Source organism: Anser brachyrhynchus, assembly GCF_964034855.1.
Source record: "Anser brachyrhynchus genome assembly, chromosome: 3".
In the NCBI taxonomy this organism is placed as follows: Eukaryota; Metazoa; Chordata; class Aves; order Anseriformes; family Anatidae; genus Anser; species Anser brachyrhynchus.
The window spans coordinates 45,678,132-45,702,487 of record NC_137696.1 but is presented as its reverse complement, the minus strand read 5'-3'; the positions used below and the strand labels follow the sequence as shown (position 1 = coordinate 45,702,487).

General features: G+C 44.5%; 1 protein-coding gene across 1 annotated transcript; it reads left to right on the top strand.

The window, feature by feature from the left end:
- Nucleotides 1–24,236, top strand: GPR137B (G protein-coupled receptor 137B). The gene is given in 9 exon segments (XM_080588319.1): nucleotides 1–72; nucleotides 74–94; nucleotides 96–542; nucleotides 9,277–9,326; nucleotides 14,273–14,495; nucleotides 18,267–18,420; nucleotides 20,283–20,407; nucleotides 22,919–23,043; nucleotides 23,630–24,236. Coding segments are annotated over 9 exon segments (1,314 nt in total). The 5' UTR covers nucleotides 1–15; the 3' UTR covers nucleotides 23,742–24,236.
- Nucleotides 24,237–24,356: the final 120 nt, after the last annotated feature.

Here is a 24,356-nt window from a genome sequence, read left to right as displayed (position 1 = left end):
TTCTGAATTGTGATCATGTGCTACCAGCCCACAGTGAGCTGCCAAAGAGGAAGTGCAGCTTGTTTTCTTTCATTTTCTTGATTCCTATGCTGTAGGAAGATGAAAGGAGAAGGAGGAGGAGGCAACAGCGGCAGCCAAACTTAATAAATAATTCTGACGATTCCAGATATCAAATGGAGGCCCCTGAGTGGGACCCACTGAAAAATGACACCCTTCCGCCGACCCTGACGCCAGCTGTCCCTCCGTATGTGAAGTTGGGCCTGACCATTGTATATACTGTTTTTTATTCACTTCTTTTTGTGTTCATCTACGTTCAGCTCTGGCTGGTCCTGCACTACAGGCACAAGAGGTTCAGTTACCAGACTGTCTTTCTGTTTCTGTGCTTGTTTTGGGCCTCTCTTAGGACTGTGCTCTTTTCATTTTACTTCAAAGACTTTGTCACAGCAAATTCTCTCAGCCCCTTCATCTTCTGGCTTCTCTATTGCTTCCCAGTCTGCCTCCAGTTTTTCACCCTGACCCTGATGAATCTTTACTTCACGCAGGTAAGCAACAGATATTTGGTTGATTAAATCTGACAGAATGATAAAGTATTGTTTTGTAAGATTCGTGCGAAAGATGTAATTTCCTAATGTACTTTGGCAAGGCAAAAAGAATATTTCAAGTTATTTAGCTGGGAATTTTAACTTTTGATCTCGGTGCAAGTGATCAGTTTACAGTGAGACGGGAGCCTAAAGTGATCATTTCAGGAATGGCAAATAATATATCTACTGTCCATTAAATAGGTGTCATTTGATTTAAAGGTAGGAAAAAATCATATAGGAGAGCTTGAAGGCCGGATAACCAAAATGCCGTTCTGTTATTATTCTTTATTATTGTTTTTACTGCTGTTATTAAACCTCAGAAGCCTCCTGGCTTAGCAGACCTTGATCTCTGTGTGCTACCAGAATTGTAATTTGTAATTTTGCAGGCAAACACCCCCCCCCCGTTTTTTCATAAGTTGACTAAAATATTTCTCAGTGAGATTTCTGTGCTGTGTATCAACAATTGAAAGTGTAGATCGACTCCTGTCGCAGGCTTACGTTCCTATAATGATCCATATTAAAAATAGCAGTGAGTCTGGGTCCTGGTAAGTGCTGGTTGCTGTACAGAGGTACATACTCCCTCTGTTTCAAGGACACCGTGATGTAAAGGTGAATTAGCCGTGTAGAGGGGTGAAGGGAACAGTTTCTCTGTATCAGTACGGGGCCTTGAGAATATATCTGTGCTACAGACAGCTAAGAAGCCAGGTGAATTAGGGTGCACAGAGCTCCGTGTTGCTGCAGTTAGATTTGCTTGGAAGTATTTATGGTGAGCTTGGGTATCTCGTCACTGGGCTGCAGGACGGGATGTTGGCATGCTGAGGCACAGAAAGGCTGCTGGGCTTGCCTGAGATCTCACAAGAAGCTTGCAGGAGTGCAGGGGTTGTGTTCAGTATCTCCTCAATCCCACTACAGTGCCCGGAGCAGGAAGCCCAGCCTGCCCTCGGCTGACCCTTGTCAAGGGCAGCTTTCCCAGTGCAGGGGTGGCTTGGCCAGGGGAGCACCAGCCAGCCCCGGGGCACCCCCAGGCAGCGCTCGGGATGTTCTGCGTGTTGCTGTGTGCCCCTCGTGGCACCAGCTCAGTGCCTGGGTTTGGATGCTTCTGGAGTGCCTGCAGCGCTTACCGGGGCCCTGTAGTGATACAGGCCTGCGAGTCCTGAACAGCCACGCTGTAGAGGTCGGGCTGCTTGTGAGAGCTGCTCTCCCAGAGCTGAAAAAGCGGGGATTGGAAGTGTGAAAGCTGTAAGAGGATCACCTGAGCTGCAGAGGGTATTACATACTTAGAACCACGTACATAGTTGTGCGCTTAGGTTTGCTTTTCTGGATTCAGTGGCTGAAATGCCTGTAACTCACCCGCTCCGCTCCCCAGGACTTGAGATGCATTAAAGGATTACAGGAACCTTTCATCTACATGCTGCTCAAATCTGGCTCAAGCATGTAATGACCTATGCTTTATCCCACGGCATTAGAGAATGGTGCAGCTCCCCAGGGGCAAACGTCCATCATCACGCAGTCCGTCACCATCACAGCAGCCGGGACTAAACCATAGCCCTGAGTGAGATTCTTCCCTCAGACACGCAGGTAGGGCTGCGGTGGAGGTCTGGAGGCAGAGTGCAGCATCTTGGCCCTCACCCAAGAGCAGCCAAGGCTGAAGGGAGCCCAGAGCACGCATGGCAGGCTGCACTCTGTGCATTAGGGTGCCAGCTCCGAGTGGCTGATTGCTGTGAGCAACCGATTCCTCTTGTCGGTGGAAGAAGTAAGAAAGGAGCACACGGAACGCACAGATATGTCCTTTTAACTTATTTTTGGCATTGCTGCCTGATATTACTACGGAAGTATGAGACGCTAGTTGGAAACACACAGAATGCTAAGGCTATTGGTTCTGCCTTTGACACAATTTCTGCTTTGTCACCGTGAGTCCTCACAATCTTCCTCTGAGCCCCTGTATAAAAGAACCTAATAGTTACCTGTCTTGAAGAGCTGTTGTGAGGCTTTGGAAACATTATTTGCTTTGACTTTCAGAGTTTGTGCTATGTGTCATAATCTTTAAAGATTGTGAGCCACTGTAGACTGGCATATTATTAGCAGTGTTGTTTGCTTTAGAGCTGGTTGCTCCCATTGAAATCTTATCTCAAATATCTCTCTAGCCAAAACAAAGCCTGAAGAAATATAAGCACAGCCACTGTAGAAATATAATGTAGGACACAGAATCAGTGCACGTATTTTTAATTCACTGTTATTAATTCTCTATTTCTAAACATTAAAAGGTGGTTTGGCTTGAAATTCAGCATCTTCTTAAGACTATATGTTTAATGTGCATCTAGCTTTCCACAGTAGGCAAGCAAGAACTAGTGTGAAAGGGGTGGGGAGAGAGAATTTTGTTTTCAGTAATACCTTATAACTTCACAGACCTGTTCAGAAGCAACATGTACCCTTTTTTCTCTCGAAGGAAGGAAAGAAAAGTCTGCAGCTGTGTCTCGTTGCATGAAAGCCATGCTGTTTAACTGATGCTTAGCTTCAAGAAAAAAAGTGTTCTACGTGTGGTATGGGGACAGAGTATAGGGAGAGACCTCATGGGTCTCAGGAGTTTGCAGGTGTTTACCTGCTGCCCAGCAGCCAGCATTTCTAAATGTGGCACTGCTAAGAAAACCTCGAGACGCAGAGGTGAGAAGAAAAAATGATTCCAAAAAGATTGCAAGTGCTCCTGGCCCAACAGAGAAACTCATTTGGCAAGTGCCTGAGGGCATTTTTTAGAATAATGAGCACCTTTGAACTTGACAGAAAGTTAGCCACAACTATTCTCTTTTTAATAGGTATCCCAAAGCAATGAGGACACAAATTTGGACTGCTTCTTATGTGTAGGAAGACAAATAAGCCAAGATGGCGTTAGCACAGCAGGGGTTATTCCCAGCCTTGGGCATCACCATCAGCAGATACAGAGGAAGCTAATGCACTGGGCAGGTTGCTAAACCAGGGGACCTGTAGCCGAAAGAAAAGCTACAATCAAGATAGTTTTGACTCAGAACAACTCCTGAGAGTTGAGAGTTACTCTTTGGGTTGAGAGTCAAGTTCAGGGTCCTTCACCATGGTCTTGATGGCAGAATAAAAACGGTGCTGTAGAAAAGGCTTGTGTAATATTACCTGCTCTCAGAAATCACATACTGCAGCAAATACTTGTGATTGCTAATGAGAAACATAAATTTCTTAGAATTTATTGGTTTATAAAGTCTATGAATTTATAAATTCATCATCCTGTCTTCTAAAGGAGAAAAATAATGTTAACTACCCTCTCAGGATAACCCTCTGTCTCCTTAGAAATGATTAAAGTAAATCTCAAGTGAAGATGAGATCCATCCCCGACCCATCAGATAGAGCTGAAGTGTGCATTTCCACCTGCAGAGACCGAAAAGCCCACAGATACATTTGCCTCACACCTGCACCTCCCACGGATGTATTTTGGCTGCTTAATAAAGCAAAGGCTGCACATGGGCAAATAACATATTTTCCACTTCAGCTGAATTCAGACAGCGAGGATCCCAGGACTCGAGCAGTCTTTTTTTTACGTCCTGCTTAGCCAAAGCTCCCATTCTTCCCTGCTCCTGACAGGAGGAGACTGAGCGGAGTCCTCAGGCTTTACAGTCAGCGCTGAGGGCAGAAGTTTAAATAAGCTCTGGGAAATAAAAAGTTGTCTTTTTTGGTATGGAGTTTGGCAAAGAAGGGCTCTCTTCACTTTGCTCTGTTTCAGGCTTTACATTTTCCTGGGGAGCAGGATACAAACGAAGGAGGAGGCAGGCTAGCATGGAGGCTTACAGACTCAAAACACAAGGTCAAGGCTGTGAGCCATCGGTGATGCTGGAAATCCCAGTGCTCCTCTGTGGCCAGGCACAGTGAGCCACTTGGTGGGCTGCGGGTTTAACCATTAGGTTGGGAACTTCTCCAGGACCTGGAGAAGGTGGTGCTGAGTTGAAGAACTGTGGGGCTGTATAGCCGGAGGAGGGCTGGTAGGTGGTTTTACCTCTCCGTCCTCCTCCGTAACCATCTTCCCTTTTCTCTGGCACTCGGATTGAGGAGCTTACCCTGCCTCCCAGGCAGGGCTGATAACATCAGGGACTTTCAAATGAGGAGAAATTGTGCAGAGTAAGGCAGTTCAGAGAGGAGCAGGCCATGCTGGAAGTGCCTGGCAGGGTGGGGTAAAACCTGCATGAGGCTGTCAGAGAGGCTGCCTGTATCTCAGTGGAACAGGGGTACGTGTTATCTGTGAAGGAAATTAAGAGGGCTTCTTATGCTCTAATTACTCTGGACAGGATTTTAACAGTAATACCACCAGTGAGAGAACAGAGAGGGCTTTTTATTTAGGAGAAGTGTTTATTTTTTAATAAATATTAATACACTGTATTTTATAAAGCTTGCTATTTGCAGCATGCTTCAGATGTACGCAGAGCTACAAAAGAGTCCAATTAGAGATGGTGAAGCATCAGCAAATATGTTTGGCTTAAAACATTACCCTTTGGATCTGTAGGAGACAAATTGAAACTGCAGACTGGCTGGCTCTCAGCATCTGACATGGAGAACGGCATCATTTGGTTTGGATGATAATTGGATGGGAAAGTACAGATGAGAGCTTGCTGTGACCGCCAGCCCCATGATGGTCCCTGTCCCTTGTTTCTGCCAGCTCACCTCAGGCTGACTGTGGCAGGGGTCTTGTTGCTCCTGTCAGTAGGCTTTACAAAGCAGGTAGAGCTTAGGGAGTAGAGGGAGAACTTGGCATATTTGGGTGGATCTGGTCCAAATGTAGGAACATCTAACATGAAAGAACCAACATGGGAGAAAGAGAGAGAAAGCAAGATGGGCCTGGGACTGGAAAATACACGGCAGAGGAGAGGTGTACACACTGACGGTCAGGAGCTCTGGGAGGTTGTGGCCTATTTTCAGGGTGCAAAGAAGTTTGCACAGAGTGTGAGAGAGGGAGAGAGGGGCAGCGGTGAAAAGGATTGGGAAGGAAAAGAACACGCTGTGCTCCACGTATAGTTCTTTGAAACGAGGACTGGTAAATAAAGCTGAACTTCATTCCTCTGCAGAGGGCCGGCTTGAGACATATGCAAGCACTTAGCACATACCTGAGGCTTTGTGGTGAGCTGAGGCTCCTGGAAAAGTGAATTGATCAGCCAGACCTGGAGGTATGCTGGAGGTTTGTGCCAGTGTTCACATCAGCTCAGCTAAATCAGCATGAATTGAGAATGGGTCCAGTGAGATTTTATTTTAGTTTTTCTTTTGTTCTGGGAGCATGTAACTTGGCTTTGACACCTGTTTCATTGATTCTTACAGGCCCAGAGTGGTTCCTGATGTTGCTTTCATTACCCATAGCTGGAACCCCCTGAAGTTTCAGCAGCCTGGCCCTGTCTGCCTGCCCGGCAGCTCCACAGAGCTCCCTGCAGCCAAGCTGCTGAGGGACTCCTGTGCCATCCCCAGCTCTGCTGCTGGGGGCTGGTAGAATGCCTTTAAGGTCAGCTGTTTACATCACTTGTTGCAACAGAGGAATTTTCCCTGGCTGTATTAAGGGCTTTTTTGGAGTCCTTTTGTACCGCTGCCCTTTTATATGCCAGACATATACCTCAGGGGAGTAGAGGAGGGAGTGTGAGAATCTCATTTGAGGTTTCCAATCCTTCAACAAAAAAGAAAGAGTCAAAACAAGGAATTTCTCCTTAAAAAAAAGAAAATAAAAGTGAAAGGAAAAAAAAATAAGAAGAAAAAGTAGTCCTTTGGACATTGGAAAATCAGCAAGGAATTGCACTGAGTTTTCCTGGTTCCTATTCGTCCTGGGGTTCTCTGAAAGGCCTCTTTTTAAAAGTCTGCCTTCTGCTTGCTGCTTAATCTGTTCATAGGAAAAGCCTGGTTTGCTCTGGTTTGCTGGAAGACTTGCTAAGATGACTCAGATACCGACTGGAAGCTTTCTCAACACTGTTGCAGGGAGGGGCCATTGAGCAACCAGTCTTTTCTTCCAGGGTGCTCTTGAGTTAAATGAGTGCTAAACACAAAGAGCTGCACACACACATCTAAGGTATATTGAGATCAGCTTCAGACATCCCTACTGCCACTGAACAGCCCTTTATTCTGTGACAGTCATCCCGCTTCCAGTGAAGTTCCTCATGACATAAGGCACCATCAGTGTAAGCAAAGGTGGCAGAACATGGCTGCCTGTGTTTCTGTTTAGCAGTGACTTCGTACAAATGCCCGTGCCTTGTACTAAAGCTTTCTTTCTATGTAGCATCCATTTTCAGTTTAGTATCAATTTTATTTCTTAATGGTCATTTTGCTCTGATAGAATTCAGAAGCGTTTGCCTGCTGGGACAGCTCCACCAAACGCAGGATCACAATAGCACAGCTGTTCCAGCAGCCTCACATCTGGAGATGTTGCCGTGCATTTTATCAGCAGCAGGAACGTCATGCTAGGTTTTTGATAAGTTAGCCATGGAGCCTTTGCTGAGTGGGACAGCCTTGGAGTGCTTGACGTGAAAGTAGCTCTCTGTGACATTATAGGGGTGGCTGGATCCTTTTTGGGGAAGCACAGGAGATGGCATTCAGGAACTTGTGAACTTCCCAGGCTTTGTGGACCCAGCACAACTCATTGCCCACCGTGAATTGTCTCGTGCAATTCTTTGCACAGGCTCTGAACACCTCTGTTCAGTGCTCCTCCTGTCAAAATTAACGGTACAGCATGGGTGAGTAAGTGCTACTCAGCACAGGTGAGGATTGTGGAATGGCCCTAGAGACAAGTTTTACTTGTTTAATTTCAGTGAGCTCAGGAATCTGCTCCCTCCCCACTTGCCCATGGTGTTTTCCAGAATAAACAGGGTAGGTAATATACCTAGTACAAAAAGCATACGGAAAGGATTTTGAACCCCAACTCTTCTCTAAAAGCCTGACAGCTCCTCTTTGTGCACCACAGGAACACAGAACATTCACAAGCCTCTTATACCTCTCCTCTAGGTAGCAAATAAGTAAAACAACATAAAACGTGTTCCTGAATTCCTGTGAGAATTGATGATCTGGGAATTTGGAGAATGAATCCCCAAAATCTTCTATAAGGGATACTGCCAGAGATGTTAACTACTTGAAAACAGTGTCAATGGTTGCAGAATATTTTTAGAGGTTTCCCTCCCCCAGTGTTTCAATTTTATTCTCAGCTGTTATTTTTCTAAGGCCTACTGAAAGGCTCGGTCCTCTCTGCTGGTTCAGCTAGTCCTAAGCAGACTGATGTGTCATAAAAATAATTTCCAAGTCAAGGCAGCTGCTTGTGGTGAATAGCAGTTAAATGACAAGTTGTTCCAGGAGCGCTGGAACAAGCAAAGCCTGATTTTCTCCAGATCTGTGTCTCATGCTTGACTTTGAGCTGTGAGCGAGGCTGCTTCCGTAACTGGGGCACTTCTTGTGGTGCTTTGCTATGCAGCCTCTCATACCTGCATATGATGTGTGGGGTCATTAGGCAGGATTCTCCTCACATCAGATGCACTTAGAGGGGTCCCTTACTTCTGTTGGGTCATTGATTTACAGGAGGGCGATAAAAGGATTGTGTCTTTGACACTTATTTTGCTGTCTGTTCTCTGACCAGAGTATTTTGAGATTAGTGGGGGGACAGATAAACAGGTTGTCAGGCCAGACACATGCCTGTACATACCTAGTGATCATGTCATTCCTGTTTCCTTGGGAAAGCATGGTAATCATAGCAAATATTATGCAAGCTGCACTAAAGGGCATGCAAAACCAAATTAAATGGATAAGGCAGGGTGGCTTGAGAAGAAATCAATTAGGAAGCAGCCCACAGAAAGTCATGCAGCATGATTTTTGGTAATTCTAGCAACCAGTGGGCTTCAGTGTTGGTTGCTGAGCTTAAATGAACCTTTATAAAGTTTTATAAACTGACAGTGTTTAGTAACCGTATTAGCTTATGAAAAAGCAGTGGTACTTACCTACATTTGCTTTTAATAAATAAGATACAAAATATGCTAATATATTTTTGTATAATTTCTGATGGTGGTTAAACACCTGTGACTGATACCACCTACCTACATTGTGGAAAACGTGTCAGTATTTTGTCTCTTCTGTTTCAGCAAGGTAACTATTTTGCCTGAGCTTTCTCCGTAAAAATACGTACTGCTCTGTTAGTGAGCAGACGGTCAGTAGAAGCCAAATAAACCTCAGAGTAAAACAATTCCTTTGGTTCTCGATGGCATCCTTTTGGCAATGCAACGTAGGTACAACCTTACGTACCCGATTTCAGGCCAGGGCACTACGGTGAGCTTTTGATGTCATTAAAGCATCTGACCCCATAAGCCAGCATGAGCTGGTGCGTGTGAGAGACGTACTGATAGGATGTGCGAGAGCCTAATAATTACTTACCTCTTTGATTATACTGGCTCTTGTATAAAAGCTGGTATAAAACCTTATTCCCAAGCCAGAATAAGTAAAACTAATGGTGGATACAATTTGTATACAAGTACATCATAATCTCTTGCTGAGTGGTTTTAATACTTTGTTTATAGCTTGCCTGCCACAGATAAGCCATAAATGCAAATCTATTGTGTAAAGAAACCTATCATTACATTTCACGTGATGTGTGAGGCAGGATTCCTGCGGATCACAGTGTTTTTCTTTACTCATGTGTATTCTAGGTCTGATGCAATATTTTTCTGCTTTGCAGGTGATTTTCAAGGCTAAATCAAAATATTCCCCAGAGCTACTGAAATACAGGTAAGAACTGTGCAAATATTTGTTATGGTAAAGAAAAGTAGCCATGTACTTTGAGAAACGCTACATCTCTGATAATTTCGGGTGCTCATATCTCTGCTACTCATATTTAAATACCAGTGTTTATGATGATGATTCTGAGGCCATCTTCTTCCTTTGACTTTTCAAAGTCTGTGTCATTTCCCAACACAAGCACCATTTTCAGACAGTCACATATTTCAAAGGCAAATATTTCAAATACAAGCAGAAAATGTTGACCCTGGTGATTTGTCTACAAAATTTGTTTTGCCTATGTGTTCTTAAATAAAAGCTTTGTGTGTTAGGTGAATCCAGATCCAGCACTTTGGTAAAGGTAGCAGGCTGATGTATTCATTGTGATAGGAAAGAGTGAGACTGGTTATTTCTCAGCCCAGAAGTGAGGTCAGTGGTAATAAAAGACTCCAAAGTTTTGGGAAGCTGAGAGAAGTGTTATGAAGGGGAGGAGCTAGAGAGAACGAGTTCAACATGATGATGTGTTTGGGAGCTCACAGATAGCTTCCCACAACTCCATAGAGTTGAGGCTATGGTAGCTCTGCATTTAGGTGGTGAGATCTGTTTGGGGTCTTGTTTGAGCAGGAGGGATTGTCAGGAGTTCCCTGAAAGCTCCCTGAAAGGCATAAATGTCCAGAAAGCTGAGGAAGAACTCAATAAATTAATGTTTACTGTGGCAATGCCTAAAACCTTCAGACAGGGGCAATGTTGTTTAGGTAGGGTGAGAGAGCAAGGGAGGTTGTCTCCTTCCTAAACAGAAGTATACAGTTTGAAGTCAGGATAGGAAAGCAGAGTAATTTGCAACTGAAATCTGACCCCTTATTTGCTGACTGTTCAGGAGAACGTGGTGCTGTATCAACAGGTCAGACATTCATATTGTCCTTGCCCTGGACAGTGTGTTATCTGGCTGGGTTTTGACACAGCTGGAGCAGCTATCACCTGGAGCAAGTGCATGAGGGACAGAGACGTGAGAGACATGTTTGGCAGAATGGCAGGACAATGAGAGCAGGCTTGGGGTGAGTTGTGCAGCTGGTAAGCAGTGAGGGTATGAGACAGGCAAGGTGTGGAGGCTGACTGAGGGATGGGGACTCCGAGCAGCTGATGCAGAAACAGTGAGGATGAGAACAGAGAGGCTGCATCTGTTTTGGTGGCCCCAGGAATGCTTCCAAGCTAGTGGGTCTGTGCGCATACCTTGGCTGCGTCCCAAACCTCAAGGGGCAAGAGCCAGATGCTCCCTGGTGAGCGCTGCGGCATACAAATACCTTCATCCCCCTTTGGGCTCTGGTTTCTGTGGGAAGGAAATCCAGGAGTGTGGGCTGGCAGACAAGCACAGCACGCACCATCCAGCCCCCATCGCAAGTGACAGAGCGTGCCTGTCCCTGATGGTACACATAGCCAGGAGGAATAAGGAGGAAGGCTTTGCACAACACCTGAGCTGTAGGTTCTGCTGGTATAGGGAAACTCTGTGAACATGTTCCTGGCTGGCTTTAAAGGTGAGAGAGGGACTTTGAACCTTGTCTGTTAGTAGCATTTGTGGCAAGGCTTTATTTATAAAAAATGCATGAAAAGTTCTTTCTGCAAGCAAAGGGAGTTTCTAAGCTTGTGATATTTGTCCAGTGTCTATGAAGTGACCACATTACTGTGGGCAGTGTTTCTCATGTACAGACTACTCTGCTCTCAACAGATCTATGCCCGCCCGGGCTCTTGCCTACTGCATTTCTAACACAGGTCACTCTTGGATCTGGTCTAGCCTTTTGCCTCTTATTCAGCTCTCTTGGTAAAGGACTACAGTAGTATCTTGTTTTAATATCTAGAACGATTAGCATGAATGTGGTTAGCCTGTGTAAAAGAGCCTAATAAATGAAGCCGACCTCATTTCCTTTCTTATAGAGGGCAGCTGAAGTGGTGTAAATACATGCACACCTGCAGCAGAGGTCCTGTATCTTAATTATAACAGGCTAGTGAAAGATGGATGATTTGGGCCTTCATACAAGGGTGGAGTTTATACTTACTGAATTTGATCTTTCTTCTTTTCTTTTTGATTTTTTCACATTTTTTTAATAAGTGGCAGACCATATTGCCTGATGTTGTCATTTCTGTAGCATGGCAGAAATGGATAATGGCAACATACGCAGGTCAGCAGAGAGGTAGGGCTGCAGTCTGTATGTTGACAAAGGTCTCAGAAATCAGAATCATTTCAGATAAGGGAAAAATTGATGAAATCCTACCAGAGAGCTGGAATCTTAAGTAAGCTTTACTCAGCATAGCCTTCATGATATTAGTCACTGTAGCAAAAGATCTCACGGCCAAGCCTGTGCTAGCCCAGCTTCATATTTAAAGTCTCCTTCTGCATCTCCCTGGGCTTGGGGAGTTCTTACAGTCCCTGGGTTTGAATGAGGCTTGCTGTGCTGTGTGTGCATGTGTTGTAGACACGAGCCTCAGACGCTGTATGGTTTCTGAGGAAACCACATACAGAATGTAGTAGTTTCACACAGATTTTCTCATTAAACAAGGCAAAATTCACTGCATTCAGCTGAAGTTTGGTGTTAAGCTCAAAGAAAAACTTCAGAGGTGCGTCCAGCTTGACACAAAAAAAACAAAGAGAACAACCTGACATGTGCCTTCCCTGGCCAAGCCAGATTACACACAGCTCCTCTTAAGGGACTAGCCTCAGTATGGGGATTATGCACAACAGGCTGTTAGAACAGTTGCTGGTGTAATGTGGAAGCACCTCTCCTGTCCAGCTTTCTGAAAAAAAAATGCTTATTTATACCTTGTAGGTGCCCATGTAGTTGAAATGTAGGGACGCATTCTGCCTTTAAGTGAGGCTGTAATGTTTTCTGCAGCTGCACAGACCCTAAAACTGCCCGGAGAGACACAGCCTACATCTCCATCAGTGCTTATTCAGAGGTTCAGCAACAATGCTTCCTTTGTCAAAACAGGCAGCCGTTTCCCCAGCCACATCATGTTAATAAGGGGGATGGAAGCTCATTATGTGAAGAGCTGCACAACCGACTGGCCATGACAGCTCACACTGGTACATATGGGAGTGTGTGGGCATGAGAGCATGACAGTGCTTTGCTGGTGGTGTTTTTTTGGCTAAAACCTGTGAAGGAGGAGCACAGTCTGGAAGCTTCTCAGCCTTGATGGTTGTGAGCCAGCATCTGGGGCATGCAGGCTGCACTGAAGCAGAAGGTCCCTCTGACTAAGCTGAGCACAAAGACTGCGCGTACTTACTGTCCCACACATAGGCAGTGTGTAAGGGCATATCTTTCCTCCTCAGCCCCAAACCCACAAATATATTTTACTTGCACTGCAATGGGGGAACCATACGGGTGGGGGGGGAGCAAATAGGCTGTGGGAGGGCAAGGAAAGGAAGACACCTGACCATAACGTAAAGACTTTTGAAATATTAATAAAATCTGTAAAGGTTCCACCACTTCAACTAGGAGCTGCATCCTCCAAAGGAAGCAGTGTGAGAGAGGAGAAGCTTCAGGACTGTGAGGTTTAAAGGAGCTACCCCTTGTGTATCCTAAGAACAGAGCCCTGCCCTGGAAGATTAAGAATGAGCACAATCTTCCCCCCCCCAGAGGGAATTTCCATGACTGGCAAGGAAAAGACAGCAGACTTGCTCACTGCCAGATAGAGCTGGGGAGAAGGGCATTGATTCATAAACACAAGCAGAGGATTACAGGCTTTCATTTCTCCCTGTTACACATCTAAAAGGTCTCAAAGGTGTACCCCTTCCTTTCCTGCCCTCTGAAAAGAAGCCGGCTACGCTTGTGTTTTGTGGCTGGGTTGGTACTGTCCTAAAACGATATGGACGTGTGAAAGAGAATTATCATAACTGGGCAAAAGTACTTTTGAACAATACCAATTTGATTCTTCAGAGACAATCTGTATGTTTGCTATCAGCCAAATTCAAGATTCTCAGCAGGCATGAAGGGCTGTGACCAAAACCTCATGTTCTGTGACTATAGATTATAAACCTTATCAGAAATTGCCTCGGTCAACAACGATAATGAAGTAAGCAAACACTTAAAATGGAAATGTGTTTCTTTTTATTCTTTTTTTTTTTTTTTAATGAAAAACTCCGCAGCTGTGTGTAGGAGTAAAGAGAAGCAGCCTTCCTTGAGTATATGGTATACTTACATTGCAGGTATCACTGCTGGGTAGGTAGGAAAAAAAACAAATGGGGAAAACCAGTCCAACTGCTAGGCTCCTGACACATGCCTGTTCCAGCTCTGCTCCCATGGTTGTGCAAACAAACCCTTTGCCTGGCATAGATGGCAAAATACCAACCCATAATCAATGTGCATATTTAAATTTCTCTCAAGAGGCTGCCCATAACCAAGATAATTAGGAAAAGGGACAGAAAAAGATGCCGGGGATCCAATAACTCAGAGTTTTTCTACATTTCCCTAATTTAATGTGAAATCTGTCTACAAAGACTGGCAGCGATGTTTTTCATGGCAGTGATGATGTAGTAAAACCAGGATTAAAACCCCCCTTTCCAGCCAACTCGACCTTTTGTGAGGTTTCTCCTGTCAGCAAATAGTCAGAGGGTTTGTGCTGTATGTGAAGTGCATGCCTTAAGAAAGTACACGTGTATTTAAATGATTTGTAAGATGTGCCACAGTATTTCTGCTGCAAACACTTTTCCAAGTTTTGTTGCTTGACATTAGTTTCTTTACTTACTGCTTGTTCTACAACTGCCAAAAAAAAAAAAAAAGGCTTGAAACAAGCTGTGTTCATCTCTCCAGCAGTCTAGAGCACTTTGATTTTGCCTTGGGTGGCTGGTCACTCTGTCAGCCGTGGCAGCCCAAGTGTGGCTTTCAGTGCTCGGAGTGCAACTTCCATCTCATGACTGACACTTGCTGAACGATGTCGCTAAAACTGTTTTCTCCTCACTCTCCCAGGTTGCCCCTCTACCTGGCTTCTCTTTTCATAAGTCTCCTCTTCCTCTTGGTGAATTTAACATGTGCAGTGTTGGTGAGGACACAGAACTCAGAGAGAAAAGTCATTGTCTCTGTCCGGGTGGCAATTAATGACACGTTGTTTGTGCTGTGTGCTGTTTCACTCTCCATCTGCCTGTATAAGATTTCCAAGATGTCTTTAGCCAACATTTACTTGGAGTCCAAGGTAAGGTACATTTTCAGTTCCTTTTAAAGTACCTTCTGAGAGACGTGGGCAGTGCAAAGCGAAGGCACAAAACTCTGTTGATCCCCCAAGAGCTAGAGGCCTTAGACTTCACAGCTTACACTTGGTTGTCCATCCTGCTCAATAAATTGATTAAATACTAAGTGGTAGCAAGGGTGCTTTTGGCTAACACCAGAGACCCCAAAATACCTGTCGTTAGGACAGAGTTTACAGATCTACTGGCTGGAGTTTCTCACAGCTGTTCTTCAGCTGGATACTGCTTTCTCCAGAACCATGTCCGATGACCACTTCATTTCAGTACTGCTACATAGAGGTGGGCTGTACTTCAGGATCAGCTTGTCAAATTATTGACTGATTAATTTAAATGTTTAAGGTAGCAGCGTGCTGAATGTAAGCCAGAAAAAGGAATATGAATCTCCCTTTATAAATTTGCTTCCTGTCCTACAGATAGTAAGAATGTGTTTTAGAAGACTTAATGCATTAGAAATTCATCCAGGTGGGGAGAAGGAGGAAAAATCTCCTACCACTCTACAAAATGTTCTTTCAAGAATTTTCGTTAGGTTCACAGCTTTGGTCAAAGGGCTGGTTTCATAGGTGACGTGATAAAAGGTAGCAGTGTTTGTCATAAAATCAGTGATGATGTTTTGTATCTATACATAATGACACAGGGCTTTGTATTCACAGTACATGGTTACATCTTAAAGTAAATTATTAGTTTAACCAATAGAGCATTACCACTACAAACCTTCCAAAAATGTAAGTTTCAGCTGCTAGTTAGAAAATCCTACAATAAAATCCATCTCTCCATTTAGTTAATCAGATGAGAGGAATACTTTTCCTGTTTAACCAAATCTGGCGGTACTGCACAACAACTGAAAGTTCATGGCTGAACAGAAGATTTAAAAACACAGCTTAGTTTGTTTTGTTACTTTCAAGTCTGTCATTTTCTGACCAAAGGGCATGGGCAATGGATTATTTTTACTAGTAAGAAAAGTTTTTCTACTGCTGCAAATCACAGAAGCGTAAATCTCTGTAACAAAGCCGTGTTAACCTACAAGAGGCTTTGGTGGATTACTTTGTTCCATTTCCTCCTTCTGCTGGGAACCGATCTTCTTTACTTCAAGCTGTTTCACAAAAAGCAAACAAACTCTAGCATTGCTGCGAAGAGGAAAAGACAGGACACTCAGCCGATGAAAGTCTGAACGTGGAAATGAGAATTAAAGAGCACTTTGCTCTTTTCTGCTGAACTGAGATGGGAGTCCTTCTGGGGAACTCCAATAGGATTTCACTGCACATACTTCGGGATACAGAAGGCTGGAGCCAGTGGTGAAAAAACATCCTGGTTTAATCTGTGACCGCCGTGCCGAAAAAACTAGCTAAAGAAGAAGAATCCCTTCTTTGTGGTGATACGACAGAAGTATCACCGGAGATAATGTCCGGGGTGCGTGTAGATAGGGATTGGTACCGGCAGCCTTTTATTTGCATCTCCCTTCTGCCTGCACGTACCTTCTGACCACGGGTGAAATCACTGTTGGAGATGCTGCATTCACCCTCATGATGCGGCGTGGGGGTCAGACCTGGCTCTCCAGCCGTGGCCCCGCCGTGAGGTGTGAGGTGCCGACTCGGCTCGGTTCTCTGCTGGCCAGAGGCAACCTGTGCTGGGGCTCTACCAGCCTGGGGCTCCCTCTGTCTTCTACAGGGACACCTTCTGGCTCTACTCGTATCTCTGCGATCTCCCTTCCCCAAGCCACCACATATATTTGACCGGCAGTGAAAGCAGGACAATTTTATCCCTTTTTTTGCACTTGGTGGTAGAGTTTGCTAAAGCTGCAGCACATTCAGCTATTAAAGAAAGCATATTTATTTAAGAACGACAGCCATATGGGGAAACCGGTATAGGGAAATGCCGACCCCATTCTGCTCTTCACTTCTGTTTTTGAACGCCACCACCGAAGGGGATGAGGTATGCGCCCGTCAGCAGCTTCCCTCAGCTCGCTCGCCCTGGGTTTCCATGGCAGCGCCGCTGCTCGTGCAGGAGGAGAACAGAGAAGTGCCCAGCAAACGTTTCCTCTTTCTGGCATTGCCTGCTTGCTCGTCTCGCCACAGCTTTCACCGCTGCGTGCCGGGTGCCTGGGTCCCATTCCCACACAGCAGCAGGCGCCCCGCTCGCCCCCGACATCGCTGCAGGTTGTGGCCTGGTCGGCAGCACTGCCTCCCACAGCGTTTTGAGCGGGAAGTCAGGCAGAGAGATTGACTGCGCTGGGGATTTTGTAACACCCCTGAGCCTGACCGTTCTCTGAATCGGTGTTTTTTGCTGGGGAAACACACAAGCTCGTTTCCTGCACGCTTCTCTGACAAGTCCCTGAGCTCCTTTTTACTGACTCTCCTCGGGGATGACCCAGGCTGAGGAGCTTGGCTGGCGGAGCCGCAGGGACAGCAGCCGCCAGCACAGCAGAGGCGCCCTGAAGGTCAGGGATTCAGGACGTGGTGACTCGGTGACTTTCCCTGACGCTTCAGCAGCCGGTTGTGTTATGTCTGTGCTCCACCTGCCGCAGCTCTCCGGAGCTCTGCTCCTGGGCTGCAGACCTGGAAGCAGAGCGTTTGAGCGGAGGGGACAGGGTGTAGGCCCGCCTGTCTCCTGCACTGCTGTGAGAGGTCCTGTGGCAGGAGGAGCAGCCTCCCTCTTGGCTTAGCTATCCCAGATAGATGAGAGGAGCCCATTTGCATGGTGTGGGTCTCTGCCAGGAGAGGGAGGGCTAGTGAAGCAAATGGCTGCAAGGTGTTTTGCTCCCCTGAAGTGTGGTTCTCTATAGCATTCCTCTTTTGGCTGTGAAAAGCACTATTGCAGAGCTGGCTGCACAGAATTTACATCGAGTTTCTTCCTTCAGAGGCAGTCCCATTTTGGTACATCTGCTGCCTCCACAGTCAGTCTCACACTGCTCCCTGTAGCCATGGCTCCTTGATTCCTTCCTTTGGAAGTTGGTGCTGCTGCTGCAACTCCTGTGCTGATCCCTCAGCCCCCTGCATCCTGCATACAGTGGCCAGGATGTCATGTCACACTTGTTCCTCGCACTGGATGAGGCTCTGACCTTTGCTTCGACCATTTCCTTCTCTAGGGCTCCGGAGCTGTCTTGACTCCACACTTGCAGTCTCGTTCCTCCCCTTGTGCCCAGTGTCCCACTCCCAGCCTGCCCTGCCATGGTCACTCTGCCCGTAGGCTGCGCTTCCTCTTTGTCTCCTCCGTGTTGACTTTAGGTAAGGCAGGATGTTCTGTTCCTGTCTGGGCTGTGTTTTACTGCTGACTCCTACGATCTGCTCAGTACTTAGAAGGAGAAATAAATAGGTGCACAGCAAGCAGTTGTAAAAAGATGTAAGGTTGCATCATGCTAGTAGTCAGCACCTGATATAGGATGCTTGATAGCTAGTGCACAGCTGGAAGCTGATTTCTCCTGCTCCATCTGATACCAAGTGTTCTCTTGCACTGCCATTGCTGTAAAAAACAGATTCATACAACAGTCACAGGAGTTAGTCACAGCCCATCTTGGTAGGGGCTGGAATTGCTACCATTCCCTGGAAACCACCATGCTGGTAAAATATAGGAATACACATAGTATAGGATGTGCTGATCAAAGAGGGAAAGAGAAAATCAATCTCCTTAGGCAAAGTAGCGTGACAACCCCCTGAAGTCCATGCAAAGCGATGTTCCTGTCAACTTCCCATGTAAATAATAACCTATGTTTAATTCTCTTCCAGGGCTCATCTGTGTGTCAGGTGACAAGTATAGGAGTGACTGTTATACTACTTTATACCTCACGAGCCTGTTACAATTTGTTCATCTTATCATTTTCCCAAACCAAGAAAGTCAATTCTTTTGATTATGATTGGTACAACGTATCAGATCAGGCAAGTATGAAAATATTTGCTAATGAGAAAAACTCATTCTGCATGTGACGGCTGATTTCCTAAATGATATGGCAAGAGGCAATAATATATTAAAATTCTATTGCTTTTTTTCTTTTATTTGATGCACTAGGATTGTTTTGCTCTAGGAATACAAAGAAAGGAGGGAAAAAACATTACTGAAAGAAAAACTGTTAATTAAATCAATCTTTTATAGTGTGTATTTTATTTACTTTGATCTTATTCAAAAAAAATCCTTTTATTAAAAAAAAAACACAGGTATTTTGTTCATTAGAAAGAATGTACTGTGGTTGGAGGAGAAAAACAGTGCTTGATTCCACTGACATGCTAAGTTCTAAAGTAATCGTCAGTTCTCCCATTGCCATCTAGTGCTGTGGAGTTATTATTTACCATAATTCTGTCAGTACCGTGACACCTTCTGTAGGTTTAGGTTCAGACTATGATTCCTCTCAACTTTTAATTGAGACATCAATTAAAATGACAATTCAGGTTGGAAACTAGGAGTGGTAAAAAAAAATGAAGGAAATAAGCAGGTGATTCTTCTTCGAATTTTGTGAAATGTGGGCATCCAACTCCTTTCTCTACTCTGAAGCTTGTAGGTAGGTCCCAGTAGTTTTCCATCTCTGTCAAGGCTCAGCAAAATGGAAGGCCTGGGTCTGGACCATGAATAAATATTTTTTTGCCCCAGAACCCCAGACACATGGTGTCATCCCACCACCCCAGCAAGCACCTGCTGAGCAGAAGCAGTGTTCCCAGCCATTCAGGCACCTCGTAGTACCAGGCTAGCCTAGCAAACCTGGAGCCATTATCAGTTCTTTGTTGAGCAGTAGATAAAATTGTAAATAAGATGTAGGTAAACAGCAGGGGAAGATTGCCCAGAGGTTCTCATTAGGAGTTGCTTGAGCAGGGTTTGTCAGGGGATCACTAATCTCCCCTGCTGCTGTGTGGTTAAGAGGAGAGCAGCTAGGTGGTACCACTCTGTGTAATTAGAAGACACAAGTTTCGAATGGAAGGGCACTAGGCTGTGATTCACCTCCCGAATCCAGCTTTTACCTCCCTGTTACTGTGGCCTGCAGTGGCTGCTGCTGACCCCTTGCAGGGGCTGGAAATCTATGGCCAGAGTATTGGGTCCAGTTTCCCTGCTGGAGGCCATGGTTGTTACTAGGGAGCTGACGGAGATGCTTTAGGCCGTATTGTGGCACTGCCTCAGCTCACCTGTCAGAAACATTGCCCTTTTTTCATCTGTACAAAGCACACAAAAGGACAGGATTTGCCCTCTGCAACTATGGTGAACAGCAGAAGGAAATCTAGAGCGGTATTCAAAGCTAATGCTAGAGTAACAGCATGGTTATTCAAGCTAAAAACATGCACCAATTTGAAGGGATCCAAGCATGAATTTTAAAGGTCACATTGCCAGCAATGCCCTTGAAGACCTGGGCATTGAGTGTTCCTTCATGTGTTATTCCCAGCTCGGAAAGGACTAGAAAACTAGTTTCCCATTACGTCATTTTTATCACTTTCTTCCCAGTCTAAGAGCCTAGCCTGCCAAGCAGCCACTGAACTTTGATTTTCCTGAAGAAAAGATAGAGGGATGAGAAAGAGGGAGGAGAGGAGGTAGAAGGAAAGGGAAAGCATGTACCCAGCAACATAGAATATTGATTATTTTTTTTTTTTTAATATTCCTTTAATAATTAACCAGGTTAATCCAGCTTTACTGGATAGAGTTTCTGGCTACATTGCTCAGTCACTTAAGTATAGGTCTTCATAAGAAGACATGTTGCCTCTTGCACCTTCTAAGCAAGCCGCAATTTTTGTGAACATTTTTCTCTTTGACTTCTCAACAGGCAGATCTGAAATGTCAGCTGGGAGATGCAGGTTACATAGTGTTCGGAGTGATCCTTTTCATCTGGGAGCTCCTGCCTACTTCCTTGGTGGTGTATTTCTTCCGTGTCCGAAACCCTACAAAAGATCTAGTGAGTGAAATCTGTTAATACATTTGGTAGTGTGATGTCCTGGCAGGTCTGGCCTGGCAGGTCTGGAGGGCTCAGTTTCTGAAGGAACTTTTGCTTTTTTATGTTTTAACTTATCTTTTCCAAGGTGTCCTCAGCAGAATAAAAGCAACCCAATCTTACCACTTCGTTATGCCAAGTCCTCATGAGAAAATCTCATCGTATTTACCAAGAAGAAATGGTATTTCTTGGGCAATTTACCTTAAGAAACAGTAATCTTAAATTTAGGGACATCTTCCTTTTGGGTTAATATGGCACCGTACTGGAGTCAGTGAAAAAGAAGTCAGCTTGTTATTCAAACCTGGCATCTCTTGTTACATACAGAGCTGTGAAAATGATTCTGTGCTAACTGTTCAATGGCATATATGAAATAGATTGAATTCTTCAAGCTTTGTGCCTGCTGAATTGTTTCTATGTCAAAAGCCAATAGCCACAGTAAGCACTAGCTGCCATTTTTGTTTCCTATTTCAGCAGAATAGAGAATAAGGTGTGAGTTGTAAGGGTAACCCCCTCTAAGTACTCTTAATATCTAGGCAATTAATAGATGAACTATCATTTAATAGCTGTAGGCAACACTCCCAGGTTAGCATAGGATATGCTGGTTGACAGGTACATGGGGAATATCAGCCTTACACTAGGATTACCTAGGTAATGTTTCTGTAGGCCAATCCAGTCAATAGCTACTATTCCCCCAAGGAAGACATAAATGGTAAATTCACACGGAAGAGAAGCAATTCATGTTTGTTTTTTTTTTTTTTTTAGAGGAAACCATGATCCTCAAACATAGATTTCAGAGATAATGATAAAGCCAAACTGAGTGAGGAAGTAACAAACCCTCACTTCAATAAAGCCCTTGTTACTCTTCGCCTGAGATACTGATTTCACACTAGAAACCTACCTGTTAGCCAGTGTCCATCAAAGAAAAAAAGGAAAAATCCCAGACCATCTCCTGCTTAGGAGTTAGCCAGGATAACTGCAAAGAGAAGAAATGAAATGTTTTAGTTTTGGTGCTGCTCTTCTATAAAGTGACTTCAGAGAGAACTGCAAACGATGTTAGAAAGAAAAACCAAGGCGGCTCGGTAGCAAGGCAAAACTGAACTTCAATGCAAATAGGCCACAAGAGGGAGACCAAGGGCCACAGGACTTTGTCTAACATGGTCAGTAGACTATTAGAGCAGTTAAGTAGTAGAAAATGCTCCTTGGTAGAAAATACTTGCTCAGAAAGCATGGGATTTGAATTAAAACAAACTTCTTTTAGGTAAATAATAATAATAAAAAAACCTGAACTCTGATTTATCAGAAATCCAAAATGTTCTTTATTTGCGATAAGGAAGCTTACCAATGAACAGTTGTGCTTTGGTTTTATGCTTCATTCAGGACTTCAGAAACAAAGTTTGAGTAGAGGGAGCCTGCCTTCAGCACTGTTCAATGTAAAACTCCACGTGACAGATGACACAGCCTGGATTGTGCGAGTTGCCTGTGTGCTTTGGTGCTGCCATAGGGTAACTGCAGTGCTTGGTCCTCTGCCTTGCCATACCTTCACCAAGACCAATGTTGGAAATGGGGATATGACAGAAATTGACCTATTTTTAGTTCATTTCTATCAAAGATACTTAACATCTAAAATATAGCAGGAGGTTAAACTGCTCTCCTACTGAAGGCCAAGGAGAAGACATCATCCTGGCTTATCCGTGGGTGCAAGGAATCCTGTTCCCTGGAGATACAAGCAGTGGATGAGTCAAAGAGGCTCAGCTGGGTCCTAGACGTCCCTATGCACTGTTTTCAGAATCATATGGACCTTTAGAATCTCGTGCACTTTCCATTTTGATTCATAGGGAAATAAAGGCAAAATGCTTTGTAAATTAGGGTGTTGCAGGTACACCTCATTCCCTGTTTTAGCAAGGGACATTTCCTTGGTATTTGGTCCTCACAGCACTGAGTAGATAGTGAAATTGCTGAGGGCAGTCCCAGCGAGCCTTTCAGTTGCAGTTTCATGAAGCAGGGTGCCAAGGTTCAGCACGATCAGCTCCTGAGGCAAGGGAGGGAACGGTAGGAGGAGGGTTACAAACAGGGATGGGGACTAAAACCAAATCTCTTTAGATTCTTTAATGTCCTGCAGTTCCTCAGCTGCTTTCCTACTGCTCACTTCAAGCCAACCGTCTAAAAGCATAAAGCATCCAGGACAGAAAATTCAGCTGACAGGCTGAACACATCCTGGAGGGTGGCTTCAGAAATGGGTCATATCTGTTAGCTGGAAGGCAGGAAGAGGAAAAACTGTTAAGATCACAAGACTATCACTATGGTAGTAGAGAAAAAAACAGAAAATACAAAAATATTTCTATTGTCTACAGCAAATTGAAAATTACCTGTTTTATCTTGGAATCCAGGAGGTAAATTTCCAGTGACAACTTCTAGAAGAGAGGCACCAAGCAGTTTGTGTGTTGCAAATACTGACTGAGGTTTCCCTTCCCTCAGGCCAACGCAGGAATGGTCCCAAGTCATGGCTTCAATCCCAGATCTTATTTCTTTGACAACCCTCGCAGATACGACAGCGATGACGATCTGGCATGGAATATTGCACCGCAGGGAGCCCAGGGCAGGTAAGATACACCAGGTAGTATCTGGATTCCCATAGCAGAAACAGCTGGAGGAGAAGGACAGGGACTTGTTGGAGAAAGTCCAGAGGAAGCCACAAGGATGACCAGAGGGCTGGAGCACCTCTCCGATGAATAAAGGCTGAGAGAGTTGGGGTTGTTTAGCCTCATGCTACTCATGGGAGTAGAGCCAGTACACCAGAGCTGCTGACCAAATCCAGGCCCCTTGTGTGCAGACACAGGTTTAGCTCTGTCACTGATGGTCCATAGCAGCGATAGGATTTGGCATGGAGTAGAAGCACTAACAGTACAACACTAATATTGTCAACCACCTTCTGGATTAGCAAAGCAGAAAGGGTAGAATCTTCACTGAACTAGAAGAATCAGGAAACAGGTAATGAATAATGAGTCAAGAATGCTTGGGTTGAAATATTTGCCAGATAAGAAACAAACCACAGCCTGAAGTGGCTGGGGTTTTATTTTGCACTTCAGTGTGAGAAGCGCACCTGTGGAACTGCATTTTGCACACAGTAACTAGCCAGGCATTTACAGAACCACCCTGCCCATCACTAATTTCTGTTTTCTTTTTAAGCTTCTCTCCAGACTACTACGACTGGGGCCATCAGAACAACAGCTTCATGGCTTACATCGGATCCCTGCAACAAGAGGCAGCACTGGACACAGAGCGGCCAAGCCCTATATAACTTCAGTCAACTACAGCATTCCAGGACATTCCAATATTAAAACAGATGTTCTGAAAAACAAAGCTTAGCAATTCTTCGTCACGCTTTGGTTTTTAGAAGTGTTCCTATGCACAGATAAATGAAGAACTTGTCTTTGCCACAAGCTTTTCACAGGTTAAGAAAGTGTAAGCTAATGATTTAAACTTTGAAGACTGTTTAATTAATACCTTGTTCTAAGCCATGATATTTTTGGCTTTGAATAGAGTTGTTAGGGTATAATTTAATCATTTTATGCTCATTTTAAAGGAGCAAATTTCATGAAGGTAAATGGCAATTATTTTCTAAGTATTTTTATTTTTACACTGTATTAGGTTAGAAATATGTGATTATGATGAATATACTGTAAAAACATGGAAAGGTTGCTCAAATGCATGACAGTAGGGATTCTTACATGCACGTAACAGCCTGTAAGGGAAAAATGTCAACTCCATTAAATATTGTCTTTTGAAGTTATTACTACATTCTTGGAGCACAATTTACTCTGGATCATCACTGCTTTCTCAATGTGGCAAGATAGTTGGAGACTAAAAATATCTATGCACTAGTTACGATCTCAAAACACTGAATTCCTCTAAA